Source organism: Panthera leo, chromosome A2 (assembly GCF_018350215.1).
Source record: "Panthera leo isolate Ple1 chromosome A2, P.leo_Ple1_pat1.1, whole genome shotgun sequence".
NCBI classification, from domain to species: Eukaryota; Metazoa; Chordata; class Mammalia; order Carnivora; family Felidae; genus Panthera; species Panthera leo.
Genome location: NC_056680.1, coordinates 50909347 through 50924724, shown reverse-complemented (window position 1 = coordinate 50924724; position 15378 = coordinate 50909347). Strand labels below are relative to the sequence as shown.

General features: G+C 45.2%; 1 protein-coding gene across 1 annotated transcript in view; it reads left to right on the top strand.

The window, feature by feature from the left end:
* The first annotated feature begins 2694 nt into the window (after positions 1 to 2694).
* The window catches only part of LHFPL4 (LHFPL tetraspan subfamily member 4), a 29193-nt gene continuing 16509 nt past the window's right edge, over positions 2695 to 15378 (top strand). Inside the window, exon 1 of the mRNA XM_042927542.1 lies at positions 2695 to 3108. Within this exon, the coding sequence (XP_042783476.1) occupies positions 2703 to 3108 (406 nt within the window). The 5' untranslated portion in view covers positions 2695 to 2702. The remainder of the gene's footprint in view (positions 3109 to 15378) is intronic.

Sequence of the window (15378 nt, the reverse complement as noted above, 5' to 3'; positions counted from 1 at the left end):
TAATCTTACACAGCTAAATTGCTGATTACATATTTGCTGAACTGACTGAAAGGTTTAGAAAATTGTATCGTGTTTTATTTATTTACTTAGAGTTTATTTACTTATTTTGAGAAAGAGAGAGAGAGCACGCACGTGTGGGGGGTGGTGGGCAGAGAAAAAGGAAGAGAGAATTCCAAGCAGGCTCCCCGCTATCAGCATGGAGCCTTATGCAGGCTAGATCATGACCCAAGCCAAAATCAAGAATTGGATGCTTAACCTAGGTGACCCTTAAGAGTTTTTTTTTTTTTTTATTTCAAAGCCTTCTTAATAAACTTTTTTTTCTAAAAACAATAAAATTTGGGATGAAAAATAACACTACCCATTTTTTATTTTGCCAAAATGAGGACATTAAGAAAAAACTATCATGAAACAAACTTAAGAACAAATTAACTATCATCAACATTTCTTTAAAAAGGAATTTTTACACCAAGAAAGCAGGAAGTACATAATCTCAGGAAAAAAAGAAAGAAGAAGAACAACAACAGTGTCTCTCCTGGAAAAGACAGTTGGCAACGTTACATGATTACTTTTTTCTGAAGATAGATGCAAATTTCATCAGACTGGCCCCTGTGTAGGGTGTTGTGTTTGGAACCCACTGACAGAGATTCTTTTCAACCCCACCCCTTTCCCTTACATGCTTGGGAAGTGGGGCTTAGTCTGCCCACTTTAGATGTGGGGAAACAGGTTCAGAGAGCCCAAGTGCAAGGTCACAGGGGTAGTAAATAAGTAGTCAGGGTTTGTCTGGGTGCCAACCCATATCATCTTGGCAGATCTTAAGCCACAAATTATTCCCCTTCAGGGAAAGAAATGACCCTCACTGGCTTCCTTGGAATGCCCCCAGGGTGTTCTTGGGCCTGACCATGAGCTTGGAATAGGACGCTTCGCTCTTTAACACATCTTATTGATGTGCTCACTTCATGGCAGGTACTCGGAAGAGTGTAGGGAGGGAAACCGACATGTTCCCAGCCTCCTTCCCTCTTGTCCCCCATACTCACCCTGGATCTTGTTCTCCAGGCCCAACTCCTTCCGCTGGTGGCCAACGAATCCCTATCGCGGGCGTGGGATGCTAACACTTTAGGGGGTTCCCTCTTCCAGGGATGTTGGCAGTTTCCAAGGAGACTCTGGGAACCTTCAATGCCTCTAAGGCCCAAAGGGCTGGAAATGTAATGGCGCAACCTGAGGCACTGTGTTAGGTTGTAGGGAAGGTGTACCGGGAGCAAGAGAGCAGTTCAAACCTTATCAAATAATACTCCGTTCGCCCCTCCCCCATTCCCACGCGCTCTGCGGGGATCCACAGCCACGCAGCTCCGGTTGGAAGAAGGCGGTCCCCCAAGTCAGAGAACCTACTGTATAAAGGGATTATTGCTCAAGCTGGGGGACCCCTAGGTCCGTGCCCACCCCTCACACTGACTGCCAGTACCTGGAGAGCCCCTCCCCCGTTCCGCCCCGCCCCGCACGCTGGCGGCGGGAGCGCGCCTCCGCCAAGCCGCGCCGGTGCACGAGAGCGCGCGCCTCGGCGCGGGAACGCGCCCCGGGGAGAACCCGAGCAAGATGGAGGCCGCGCGGAGGCCGCCTCCTGGGCCGAGGCAGCCGCTGCTGGGAGCGCCGAGCCGGGGCGCCTAGGCCGTGCCAGTCCCGGACCCACTGCTCTGGACCGGGCCCAGGTTGGTCTCCCTGCACCCCGTTCCTGCGGCCGCAGCCTCCGCGCGCGTCCGGCCTGGGAGCTGGGCAGCCGCCCCCCACCCCCACCTCCGGCCCTACCCTGGCCCGGTAGCTCCCCAGCGCCCCAGGGATAGCCCCTGCCCACTGCCCGCCCCTCGAGGCCCGAGCTGTCTGCCGGCCCTGGTCCCTCGTCCCCTTGGCCTGGAAAACCTCTCTCCTTAGCCCTGGCCCGCCAATCCTAGGCTCCCCCCCAGCCTACATCCAGTCCTGTCTTCTAGGGGACCCCCCCAAAACCCCTGCCCCGTGTTCAGACTCTGCAGTCCCAGCGCCCGACTCCCCACTAGCCTCATCCTGATTCCTGCACTTCACCCTCCCTGTCCCAGCCCCCATTATCACCTTCCCAGGCCCCTGTGTATCCCCTTCTTATCCCCTCATAGAAGCACCAACCCCCCTCTCCACAGCGCTTTTCTAGACACCCAATACCAAACCTTTTACCCCTAATACCTGTCCCCAAATTCCCTTCCAAGCTCCCTATTTACAGCGCCTCTGTTAATATACCCCAATACCGGTCCTCAGCTTCCATTCTATCTCTCCATGGTCCCCTCCTACTCCCTCAATTCTGGTCCCCAAACCCCCTTCCCAACACCCCCATGACCACTTTCTAGTCAGCCCCCACTTCCATCTCCCATATCCACATCCCATCCCCCCCATCCCAACCCCCCAACTTTCACATGGCCTCTTCCTAGGTCCAATCGGAGATCTTTGCCCCCTCTAGACACCGCCCCAACACTCAGGACCCTCTCCTAGCTCTTCCATACTACCCCCTGATTCCCCCCAGCTCCGCCCCAGGCTCCGCCCTCGAGAGTTCTTTGGCTCAGGGCAGCTTCTCGCGTGCGTCCCCAGCTCCCGCCCGCCCGTCAGCCCGGCAGCCCGGCGGTCGGTCCCGGGCCGGCGGCCCCCGCCAGCCGCCGTCGCCGCCGCCGGCCCCGCCCCCGGGCACCATGCTGCCCTCGCAGGAGGCCTCCAAGCTCTACCATGAGCACTACATGCGGAACTCGCGGGCCATCGGCGTGCTATGGGCCATCTTCACCATCTGCTTCGCCATCATCAACGTGGTGGTCTTCATCCAGCCCTACTGGGTGGGCGACAGCGTGAGCACCCCCAAGCCTGGCTACTTCGGCCTCTTCCACTACTGTGTGGGCAGCGGGCTGGCGGGCCGCGAGCTTACCTGCCGCGGCTCGTTCACCGACTTCAGCACCATCCCGTCCGGCGCCTTCAAGGCAGCCGCCTTCTTCGTGCTGCTCTCCATGGTGCTGATCCTCGGCTGTATCACCTGCTTTGCGCTTTTCTTCTTCTGCAACACGGCCACGGTCTACAAGATCTGCGCCTGGATGCAGCTCTTGGCAGGTAGGGGAAAGGTGGGGATGGGACCCCTAGAACCCTCTGACCCCTTCCAGGACCTCTTCTTGGAGGGGTCAGAGATAGATTCTGCTCTTCTATCCAAAGACACACCTCCTTGGCAGCCACTGGGGAGGGGATTTATGAGAGAGAGACACCTTGGAGCAGTAGGTAGAGCCTTAGAACTGGGTCTTTGAATGTGTGTGCTTGGATATGGGCAGACTGCATTTAGTGATGGGTTAGTGTTATGTTAGAGTCTCTGAGAGTCTCTTTTGGCTGTCTTAAGGGAGATAATTATCTGAACGAGGAGTTACTCTAGGAGTGAGCAATTTCTGTTGTATCAAGAAAAGCATGAGATGAGGGAAATCAAGAGATGTAACTTTGACCTTTATCTTGGTGACATTATCAACTTGGGTGTTTCACTTTATTTCTCTGAGGCTGGGTTTCCTCATCTGTAAAACAATGGAGAAGATTCCAAGAACAAATGAAATAGTATCTTGTAAACTTTAAAGTTCTATATTAAGATAAAGGAAGGTAATAGGAGGTTGTCTGTAGTGTCTATCTAGTGTTTGAAATGTGGGTGGTTGACAGAATTTGGCAACATGGGGGTCTTGGGAGGGCAGATCTCCACCTCCTACCCCCACCCAATGCAGGAAAGGTTCTGGTACTATGCCCAATGGGAATGAGTCCCTGGGACCCTTTGAAATGTTTAGCTAGGACAGACATCTTACCCTAAGAACCAGAGAAGGGACTTTTGGAAATAGGAACTGCTGAGACCGTATTCCAGGATCCATTAGTGTCCCCATCCCCACCTATCTTTTGATCGAAGGCAGATTTTGAAGATTCAGCAACTTGGGTATTTGCCTAATTGCAGGCAGGGAAGAAAGTTGGGCTGGGGAAAGGCCAAGATATAACAGGAATGGGGGAGGAGGGCTAGGAAAAGTTTGGAGCTCTCCAGGGATGAGAAAGAGAAGGGAAAATGTGATGAGGTGCAGCAGAGATGGTCTTTCAAAATAAGTACCTCAGGGCGCTCAACAAGTGTGAGCCTCTTCAAAAGAGACTCCCTACAGGAGGTGTTATATCACTCGCTGATAATTCCACTGCTCAAAACATTGGAGGGAATTCTCTTTGGAGTGTGAGATGTGTTCTCTTGAACATCATCATTGACGGAAACCTCCATCTTTTAAAGGAAGAATATGACTTTTGGAAATGGCTGAAAGTCACTTAGGGCCAAGTATAGAAAATACAATAGGTGATCAAATTGGGAGTTGTCACCTGTGATGAGAGCCAAGGTATGAAGGCAAAATCATGAGGCTGGTTTGCTTCCCCAAGAGGACTTTTACAAGTAGAGGGAGGAATTACTGTCCCATTGGAAGGGTTTTCTCTACTCTCAAAAGGACTACTTTGAAGAAAGCTGTGTTAATTCAGAGGAAGACATCCTAATGAGCTTGTTTCAAATCTGTCTCACTCCATCTACTTAGATGTGGGTCTTTTAGGACCTTTGAAGTTGAGGAAGAAGAATTGTAGTGTGTGGGAGATATCTCTCCATATTTCTCCATGGTACCCAGAAGGTGATTTTATCTATTTTCATTCTATTTCCTCCAAAAGCAAGCTGGAAAGAATATATTCTCATCTGGAATTCTCAGTTCCTCAGCCTTAATTTGGAGTCTGCAGATGGGTTGCTGACCTCTTGACCTTCCAAGTCTCTATAATTTATGTGGGTTTAATCTTTGGGATTTGATGAAGTGTCCAATAACCCTGTGTAATTATAGAATTTCAGGGATCATAGAGATAAGCTCCTTCAAACCCCACCCTCCCAACCCCTCCATTTTAAAGAGAGGAGATTAAAACTAGAGAAAAGGTCTTACCCAAAGTCACACAGCCAGTAGTGGAGTAAACTAGGTCTTGACTCCCGGCCCAGTGCTCTTTCCCTTGTGTTGTTGCCCCACCTGAGGGCTGAGGAGGCCAGTTAGCAGAGGTGAACAGTTTATTCCATTTTGCTTAGAGATTTCTGAGTTCTCTGGGTAAGTGGCTGATCCACTTTGTTTAATAAAGTGACAACAGGACAGAAGCCAGAGCACTGGACTATGAGTCATGGGATAGGGTCTTGTCTGACTTTGTCTGGGTGATTCACCCTGCAATATTAAGCACTTGTTTTTAGCTTAAATCTAAGTTTTGTCACCCTTACAGTGGGAGACTAACCAGTTACATTAGTGGATTGAAAGTATCTCTTTCAGGCCTGTGGGTCTCCTAAAACAACTCTTTCACCAAGATCATTTTATTCAGAAAGTAAGAAATCGGTCACTCTCAGAGGAACCACAGAGCAGCAAAGGGCCTTGTTTATATCAGGTAAGAATTAGAATTCTTGTTCAAGTGAACTTTTATTCAAGTATTTTAGGCTCTTTTTTAAAAGTTTATTTCTTTATTTTTGAGAGAGAGAGAACAAGTGGGGAAAAGGCAGAGAGAAAGAGGGAGAGAGAGAGAGAGAGAGAGAGAGAGAGAGAGAGAGAGAGAATCCTAAGCAGGCTCAGCACTGTGAAGCTCAGACTCATGAACTGTGAGATCATACCTGGGCTGAAGTCAGATGCTTAGCCACCTGAGCTGCACAGGCACCCCTATTTAGACTCTTCTAAGTGCAGAACACTGAACTATTGGGAAGATGTAAAGATACCTATTCCTTTATTTATTCCTTACTTATTCTGTGATCATCCCTGTGCTAGCTGCTGCAATACCGAGATCATCCTGGTCTCCAGGGATTTAGGCTATACAGTGCAATTCTCGCTCTCAGGAAGCTTACCATCTGGTTGGGTCACTATACTGGGCAGTATTCGTTCAATGACAAGTGACAGAAACCCAACTCAAGATGGCTTAAATAAATAAAAATAAAATAAAATAAAGAGGGTGGGGTTTTGGCTCACATAACTTAAAAGTCAAGAGTATCTTGCCTCAGGGGTGCCTGGCTGGCTCAGCTGGTAGACTGTGTGATTCTTGATCTCAGGGTTGTGATTTCAAGCCCCATGTTGGGTTATAAAGATTACTTAAAAATAAAATCCTAAAAAAAAAAATACTATCTTGCTTCAAGCAGAGATGGATCCAGACACTCAAATAATGCCATTTAGAATAGGTCTGTCTCCATTTCTTGGCTCCATCATTTTAAAGTCCACTTCTCTCTTGAAGGTGATAAATAAGGCTACTAGCAGCTCTGAGTTTATACTGCTTTAGCCTAGCAATGCCTGTGGGAAAAGGACATCTGTTAGTGGTTCCAGCAAAATTTCAGGGCTGATTCTCATTGGCTCAGGCTTTGGCCACAGGTTCATCACTTAGTTAACCAATATGACTTTGTCTAAGGCCTCAGTCACATGCCCACATGGACGGATAGTGGAGACAGGTCACTTCCTAAAAAGGGAAATAAAGTGTGACCTCTGATAAGACAGGTGCAGAAAGAAGCCTCACTCTGGAGGGTCTGAGCACTAATATATGCTGGATCATAAATGCTGTGGAAACCCAGGGCACTTGAGGAGGTGGCCCTTTAGTTGGCAGGTGAGGCTTGAGTGGAAAGTGAGGGTGTGGACGGGTGTGAGGTGTGGGAGAACATTCTTTTTTTTAAAAAAAATTTTTTTTAATGTTTATTTATTTTTGAGACAGAGAGAGACAGAGCATGAATGGGGGAGGGGCAGAGAGAGAGGGAGACACAGAATCGGAAGCAGGCTCCAGGCTCTGAGCCATCAGCCCAGAGCCCGACGCGGGCCTCGAACTCACGAACCGTGAGATCATGACCTGAGGTGAAGTCGGACGCTCAACCGACTGAGCCACCCAGGCGCCCCTATGGGAGAACATTCTGAATGGAGAGGGAGACCATGGGCAGAGACACAGAAGTGAGAAAGCCACATCAGGCTTGAGTGTGACATCCACATAGGGGAGCAGTGGGAGGAGAGGTGAGGAAGAAATGATGGGGTTACAGTGTGCCAATCTCTGAATACTGTGTCGGATATTTGGACTTTAATCAGTAAGCAGTTCAAAGCTACTACAGCTATTATTATTATTTTGGAAAAATAGTTAACATTTCTGAGACTTCATTGTATGCTCGGCCATGTAAACATTTACATGCAGGGGATGCCTAGGTGGCTCAGTCGGTTAAGTGTCCAACTCTTGATCTCAGCTCAGGTCTTGAGCTCGGGGTCGTGAGTTCAAGCCCTGCATTGAGCTCTGCACTGGGCGTGGAGCTGACTTAAAAAATAATAAAATAAAAATAAATAAACATTTACATGCATACTATTATTTAATCCTCACAACAGTCTATGCAGTAGGTACTATTATTACTATTTTGTAGATGAGAACACTGCGCCTCAAAGAGGATTCATTTGTCCAAGATGATAAGTGGCAGAACTAGGATTGTAACTTGGTCTGTCTGACTCTAAAGCCCAAGGATTTATGAAGGATTTATAAAGGAGCATTAATGATGGGAGCAATGGTGGGAGGTTTTTGGCATAAGACTCGAATGTTAAGTGGAGAGGCTGTAAGACCCACGTGGCTCTTCATGGAGTTAATGGTCACTTCTCATGGTATCTCTGCTACTCTTTACCTGGTCTTTCCCACTTAGAGAGAACACACAATGTGCCAGCTTTCGGGCTAGACATTTTCATATCCATTATGTCATTTACTCTTCATCTGTTGAAGCGACTTGCCCAAAGGTCACACTTCTGTCAAAAGGTGGAGCTGAAACTTAACGCAAGTCTAAATGGATCTAGTACCTCTTCTTACCACCAAATTGGAACCTGGGGGAGGAATACAGAAATTACAAGGTACGGCTGTCAGCTGTCAGCTCTCTCTACTCAGTGTTTACCTGTGGGCTGGGTGAGGTTAGCCAAGTGGGGGTTGCTGGCTGGAGTAGAGACGCAGGCTGGAAGCCTGGTTGAGAGTCCGAGGGGGCAGAGTAGGGTAGTGGTTTAGAGCAGAGGACTTAGAATTCTCTCTCTGTTCCTTCCCAGACGTGTGGCCCTGTATAAGTGGGTTTCCTCTCTGTCTCAGTTTTCTTTTCTGTAAAAAAGAGATTATTATTATTTTTTAAGATTTTATTTTTAAGTAATCTCTATACCCAGCATGGGGCTAGAACTCAACCCGGGGATCAAGAGTTGAATGTTCCACTGACTGAGCCAGCCAGGTGCCTTGGGGAGATTATTATTGTACTTATCTCAGAAGTGGTAGAAAGAAATAAACACAATGTTGGGTGTAAATCACTGAATGTGTTCCTAGTGTACAACAGGCACTCAATAAATGGTTATGTCATTCCTGTGACATAGTCTGAGTGAAGAGCAGCTTGGGAGGAGCTCTTGCTGCTCAGGTGGGAGAGTTTGGATTGCTGGGATGATCAAAGGCCACGAGAAGTCATTAACAGTCAGCTGAAAAAGGTCTTACAAATCAGCTGTCCCAACTGCCTCGTTTTACAGATGAAAAAACCTAGTCACAGAGAGAAGAGACAAGTTCATATCACAGAGTGAGGCTCTTCTTTCCACAGAAGGGAGATGATTCTGACCACAATTCATTCAGTACTCAGTGTCAGGCACTGCCTGGGTGCTGGAGTCACCGCAGGGAATAGGATGTGGGAGGTGGTGTGGGTGCTGGGGAGACTGAAGGTGGGGATGGCAGCAGGGGGTTGGTGATCCTGAGGTGAGCACCTTCCAGCCTTCCCAGCCTTAGAGTGTGTATCCACACTCCTCCCTATTACTTTGGGGTTTGTTTCAGATTTGGTTTGGGATTTTATTCATCCCATATACCTTTGTTTTAATTTTTTTAATGTTTATTTATTTTTGAAAGAGAGAGAGAGAGACAGAGACAGAGACAGAGTGAGAGCAGGGGAGGGGCAGAGAGAGAGGGAGACACAGAATCTGAAGCAGGTTCCAGGCTCTGAGCTGTCAGCACAGAGCCCGATGCGAGGCTCGAACTCATGAACCAAGAGATCATGACCTGAGCTGAAGTCGGATACTTAACCAACTGAGCCACCCAAGCACCCCCAGTACATCTTTGTTGTATGTGTATGTCCCGCTGAGCACATTAGGGGGATTTCTTTCTTCCCCCACTCCATTGTCTTTCTTCCTCCCCCAACTGTCCCTTCCTTCTTTCTTTCCTTTTTTCCACCCTCTCTCCCTACACCTTTCCTTTCTTTCTCACAACAATCCTTTACTGACAGCCTCCCCTGTGTGTTAAGCCCCATGCTAGGCTCTGAGGATCTGTATGAGGGTCTGCTGCCAGGATGCTCACAGAGTAATGGGAGAGGCAGGAAAGAAGACAGATCATCACTTTGTGCATGACACATGAAATGACTGAGTCAAGCACAGGGTATTCTAGGAGCACAAAGGGGACTTCTGACACAGTTAAGGACAGCCAGGGAAGTCTTCCAAAAAAGTCGCAGCATTTGATAGAGAATAGGGAGGAGGGAGAAGGGCATCCAGGCAGAAGAAACAGTATGATCCTAGGCATGAGGATGGGTAATGGCCTGGTGTGTTTTGGGAACTACCAGCAATTAGGGCAAGGAGTAGTGAGTGTTCAGAAAGGGAAGCTAGATCATAGAGGCTTCTAAGCCATGGTAGGGAGTTTGCAGACTATCTGTTGGCATATAGTTGTTTAAAGTTTTTTGGAGAATAATTAATACATGCACATGATACAAAATTCAAAGGTAAAAAAGGTATACAATCAGACATCAATCTTCCTTCCTGCCCTCATTCCCCAATGATCCTCTCAGAGTTCTCTGGGATAACCCCTATCACCATTTTCTTGAGTATCCTTTCCAAGAAATCTCACAAAATACAAGCAAATGCAAACAATTTTTTTTTTTACAAAAATGGCTTATTAGTTATCTATAGATGTATAACAAATTACTCCAAAACTTAGTTGCTTAAAGTAACCAGTATTATCTCAGTTTCTGTGAGTCACAGGAATGTGGAGCAGCTTAGATGGGCAGTTCTGGTTCAAGGTTGCTCCTGATGTTACAACCAAGACCTCAGTGGGGGCTGTGGTCATCTCAGGTTGACTGGGGCTGGAGGATCCACTTCTAAGTACCCTCATGTGTTGGCAGAAGCCCCCAGAATGAGTGATCCGAGAAAGCGGGAGAAAGGAAGAAGCTGTATCGCTTAACCTTTCTTTTTGGCAACAGTTTTATTGTGATATAACTGATACGTCATACAGTTCATCCATAGGAAATGTATAATTCAGTGGTTTTTAGCATATTCATAGAGTTGTATAACCATTACCACAATCAACTTCAGGGTACTGTCAGTACCTCAAGAAGAAGCCTTATACCCTTTAGGTATCACCCCACAAAGCACCTATCCAACCTCCCCAGCCTTTGAACAACCACTAATTGACTTTCTGTCTCTCTATATTGGCCTGTTCTTCATATCAACGGGATCTTTCATTATGTGGTTTTGGCATCTGGCTTCTTTCACTTAGCATGTTTTCAAGGTTCATTCATGTTATAGCATATATCAGTACTTCATTCCTTTTTATGGCCATAATGTTGCATTGTATGGATAGACCACATTTTGTTTATTCATTCATTAGTTGATTGACATTTGGGTTGTTGTGACTTTGGGGCTATTATGAAGAATGCTGCTATGAACATTTGTGTACAACTTTTTTGCATGGATGCACGTTTTCATTTCTCTTGGGTATATACTTAGGAGTGGAATTGCTGGCTCAAATGGCAACTCTATATTTAACATTTTGAGGAACTGCCAGATTGTTTTCCAAAGTGGCAGTACTATTGTGTATTCCCACCAGCACTGTATGAGGGTTCTTATTTCTTCATATTCTCATCAACACTTATTATCTGACTGTTTAAGTTATAGCCATCCTACCAGGTGTGAACTGGTATCTCATTGTGGTTTCGATTTGTGTTTCTCTAATTATTCATGGTTTCCTGTGCTTTTCGACCACTTGTATTATCTTTTTTGGAGAACTATCTATTCAGATCCACTGTCCATTTCTTAATTGGGTTATTTTTCTTTTTTTATTATTGGGTGGAAAGAGTTCTTTGTATAGTTTAGATATAAGTCCCTTATCAGGTATATGATTTGCAAATGTTTTCTTCCATTCCATGGCTGTCTTTTGTCTCTCTTGATAGTTTCCTTTGAAACACAAAAGTTTTTAATTTGTATAAAATCCAGCTTATCTTATCTTTTTTTCTTGTGGTTCTTGTGCTTTTGGTGTCATAGCTAAGAATCCTTTGCAAATCCAAGGTACAAAAAACTTACCTCTGTGTTTTTACCTAGGAGTTTTATGGTTTCATTCTCCCATTTAGATCTCTGATCCATTTGAGTTAATTTTTATATATGAGGTAAGGTAAGGAAGGATCCAGCATCCTTTTGCATGTAGCAATCCTGTTGTCCCAGCACCATTTATTGAAAAGATTATTTTTTCTCGAATGCTCTTGGCACCCTTGTCAAAAATCAATTAACCATAGATACATGGGCTCATTTCTGGACTCTATTCTAGTCCATTGATCTATATGTCTGTTCTTATGCCAGTAGCAGACTGTCCTGATGACTGTTGTTTTGTAGTGGCTTTTCAAATCAGGGAGTGTGATTCCTCCAACCATGTTCTTTTTTAAGATTGTTTTGCCCATCACATTGCCTTTTTAAATTAAAAAAAAAAATTTTTTTAAATAAGCTTCATGTCCAGTGCAGAGCCCAGTGCAGAGCTTGAACTCACGGCCCTGAGGTCAAGACCTGAGCTGAAATCAAGAGTGGGACACTTAACTGACTAAGCCACCCAGGCACTGCATCACACTGCCTTTTATGTCCTAATCTCAGATATCACATTCCACCGCTTTTACCACACCTGACTGTTAAGATTTTTCCATTTTAGTGTATAAAGAGCTACTTTTAGAAAAATGTTTATTTATTTATTTTGAGAGACGGGGTTGGGAGGGCAGAGAAAGACGGAGAGAGAGAATCCCAAGCAGGCTCCACTCTGTCAGTGCAGAGCCTGATACGGGGCTCAATCTCACAAACTACGAGGTCATGACCTGAGCCAAAATCAAGTCAGATGCTTAACTGACTAAGTCACCCAGGCACCCCTAAAGAGCTACTTTTTCTTAAGAGCTGCATAATATACTCTTGTATAGATGTGCCATCAGTTATTTAATCAATATTTAAGTTGTTTATGATATCTTGCTATAACAATATTTCAGTGGATAATGTTATATATAAACAATTTGATACATACATATAAGGATAAAATAAAGACCTAGAGCAGAATTGCTGGATTAAATGGTCTGTATATTTATAATTTTGACAGATCCAGCCATAATGCCCTCTGTAGAAGTTGTACAGAGTTACAATCCCAGCAGCAGTGTATAAAAGTACCTGTTACCCCACATCATTGCCAACTGATTGTGTTATCATATATTTTATTTTTTGCCAACCTGATGGGTAAAAAAATACTCTTAAAATTTTTTTTAATGTTTACTTATTTTATTTTTGAGAGAGAGAGAGAGAGCGCAAGCAGGGGAGGGGCAAAAAGAGGGAGAGAGAATCCCAAGCAGGCTCCATGCTCAGCGTAGAGCCTGATGCAGGACTTGGTCTCATGAGCCATGAAATCATGACTTGAGCCAAAACCAAGAGTCAGACATTCAACTGACTGAGCCACCCAGGTGCCCCCAAAATACTCTCTTATAGTAGTAATTTGCCTTTCTCTTATTATGAATGAAGTAAACACTTTTTATATATATCTTTTCTGTAAACTGTCAGCTTATATATATATTTCTTTTTTAAAACTTTATTTAAAGTTTGTCTTTTTATTTTGAGAGAGAGAGCACATGCAAGCAGCGGAGGGGCAGAGAGAGAGGGAGAGAGAGAATCCTAAGCAGAATTCGCGGTGTCAATGCAGAGCCCAAGAGATCATGACCTGAGCCTAAATCATGAGTCGGAGGCTTAACCCACTGAGACACCCAGGTAGTATATATATATATATACACACACACACACTATATATATATATACACTATATATACACTATATATATATATACGTGTATATATATATATATATATATATATATATATATATATATGTATGTATATATATATATTTCTATCAAGTTAGAAATGAATGGTATTTTCTCTCTTTGATATGTAAGAACTTTTTTGGGGGTGCCTGGTTGACTCAGTCAGTAGAGTGTGCAACTCTTGATCTTAGGGTTGGTTCTAAGTTCAAGCTCCATGTTGCGTGTAGAGATCACTTAAAATGTCAAAAAAAGAGAACTTTTGTATATTAAGAAAGTTAGCTCTTCGTGATAAGAGTTACAAATATTGTTCCCAGTTGATCTTTTTACTTTGTCTATGAATGTTTTCTTTACCGTGAGATTTGTTGTTTTTTTTTTTCAACATAATCATACTGTTGGTTCCATCCTGGGTTTAGTGTGATACCTAGACAGCCTTGAAGTGTTTTGAGCAGGGGAGAAACATATCACATCCGGCTGTGGGTAGAGGGACTGAAGACCATTTGGAGGGGTCCAGAGGACAAGAGCTGAACTATTCTTTTCCTGAAAGCCTCCTATTTGTGTCGTTTTCTTTTCATTCCCATTTTATGTTATTCATCATTACCAACCTTACTTTAATCCCAGAGAAGTTTAATGGTATAATGAGAGCCCTGGATCAGGAGTCTGTGCCTGACACATAGTAGGTGCTTAACAAGTGCCTGTAAATGAATGAATGATGACGTCTGATTGAAGTCCTATTCCACCATCCACTCCTTTGGAGGCAGCATATTCAGTGATTGGACAACCTGAATTTGAATGCTAAATATGGCATTACCAACTAAGTGTCTTTAGGAAGGTTACACAATTTCTGAGTCTTAGTTTTCCTCATCTATAAAATAGGGATAATAATAGTAACTATCTCAAGGGGCTGTTGAAGGGTTGACTGTGAATACTGTATGGACCTGGGCACAAAGGAGACCCTCAGGAACTGTTAGCAATTGTTATTAGCTGGTGTGTGATTTCAGTCAAAACACTTTGGCTCCAACATTCCATTGTCTGTGCTAGAACACAGGGGGAAAGATTGAAAAGTGGGAAGAATTAGAATATAAGCCTGAAGAAGCAGGTAGGGCTGGCTATGGAGAGCTTCCCAAGTTGGGCTAAGACTTTGGGTCCTATCCTTATGTGATGGGCATTCACTTTTAGGCCTGAGAGTCACCAGCGCCACATGTGGGTGTAGAAAGATGACTGGGGTGGCTGCTGCAAGGATGGACCAGATGGAGGCTTGATGGGGGCAAGGAGCCCATGGTCCTGGTGAAAGGTGCTGAGGCAGCAGGGAGACAGGAGGAAGAGGACAGGAGACCTATTTAGGAGATCAGTGGCTGTGCTGGAGTGAGGACAAAGCAGGTGGTACAGATGATTCCAGGTTTCCTTCTTGGGTGATTGGATCTCTGGACTGACATTCCCAAACATGCAGGAGGAAGATCGCATCAGTTTGGGAAATGTTGAATTTACAGACCCTATGGGATGTTCAAGAGGAAAAGTCTCACAAGCAATTGGATATTTGGGTCTGGAGCCTAGGGGAGAGATCTCAGGTGGAGACTGAGATGTGAGGCATCCTCAAATGAGTCTGAGGGTGGGTGAAATTACCCCGGGAAGAATGTGCAGGGAGAAGAGGAGAGCCTAGCAGCAGATTGAAAAGAAGCCAGAAATGGAGGCTTGGAGAGAAGAGCCAGAGCAGCTGCTGAGATTAGCAACTGAGACACTGAGAAGGATGGCCTCGAGAAAGGATGCCTGCCTGGAGGAGCCAGAGGGGGACGGAGAAGGGATGGAACCACCTGGGAGGGCCTGGTCCGAACTAGAGGGAGAGGAGACTTTGGACCAAACCCAAGAGAAGATGTGGCGGAGCTGAGCCAGGGCAATGGGGGATGCATGGGTGGGTGGGTTCAAAGGTTATTAAAAGGCCATGTGCTTGGTGCAGTCTGGGCCTGGTGTGGGTGGTGAAGTAAATACTCTTCCCAAATGATTACCCCACAAAGTGATGGGGGTCCATCTCTCTGTAACAGTTTCTGTGACACCAGATACAATTATTGGTCTTCTCATTTAGAAAAATTTTTATTTTAATTCGAGTGTAGTTAACATACAGTACAATACTAGTTTCAGGGGTACAATATAGTGATTCAGCCGTTGCATACATTACTCTGTGCTCATCAAGACAAGTGTGCTCTTAATCCCTTTCACCTATTTCACCCATCCCCCCACCCACTATTATTTGTCTTCTTACTAGTTCCCCTACTACCCTGTAGT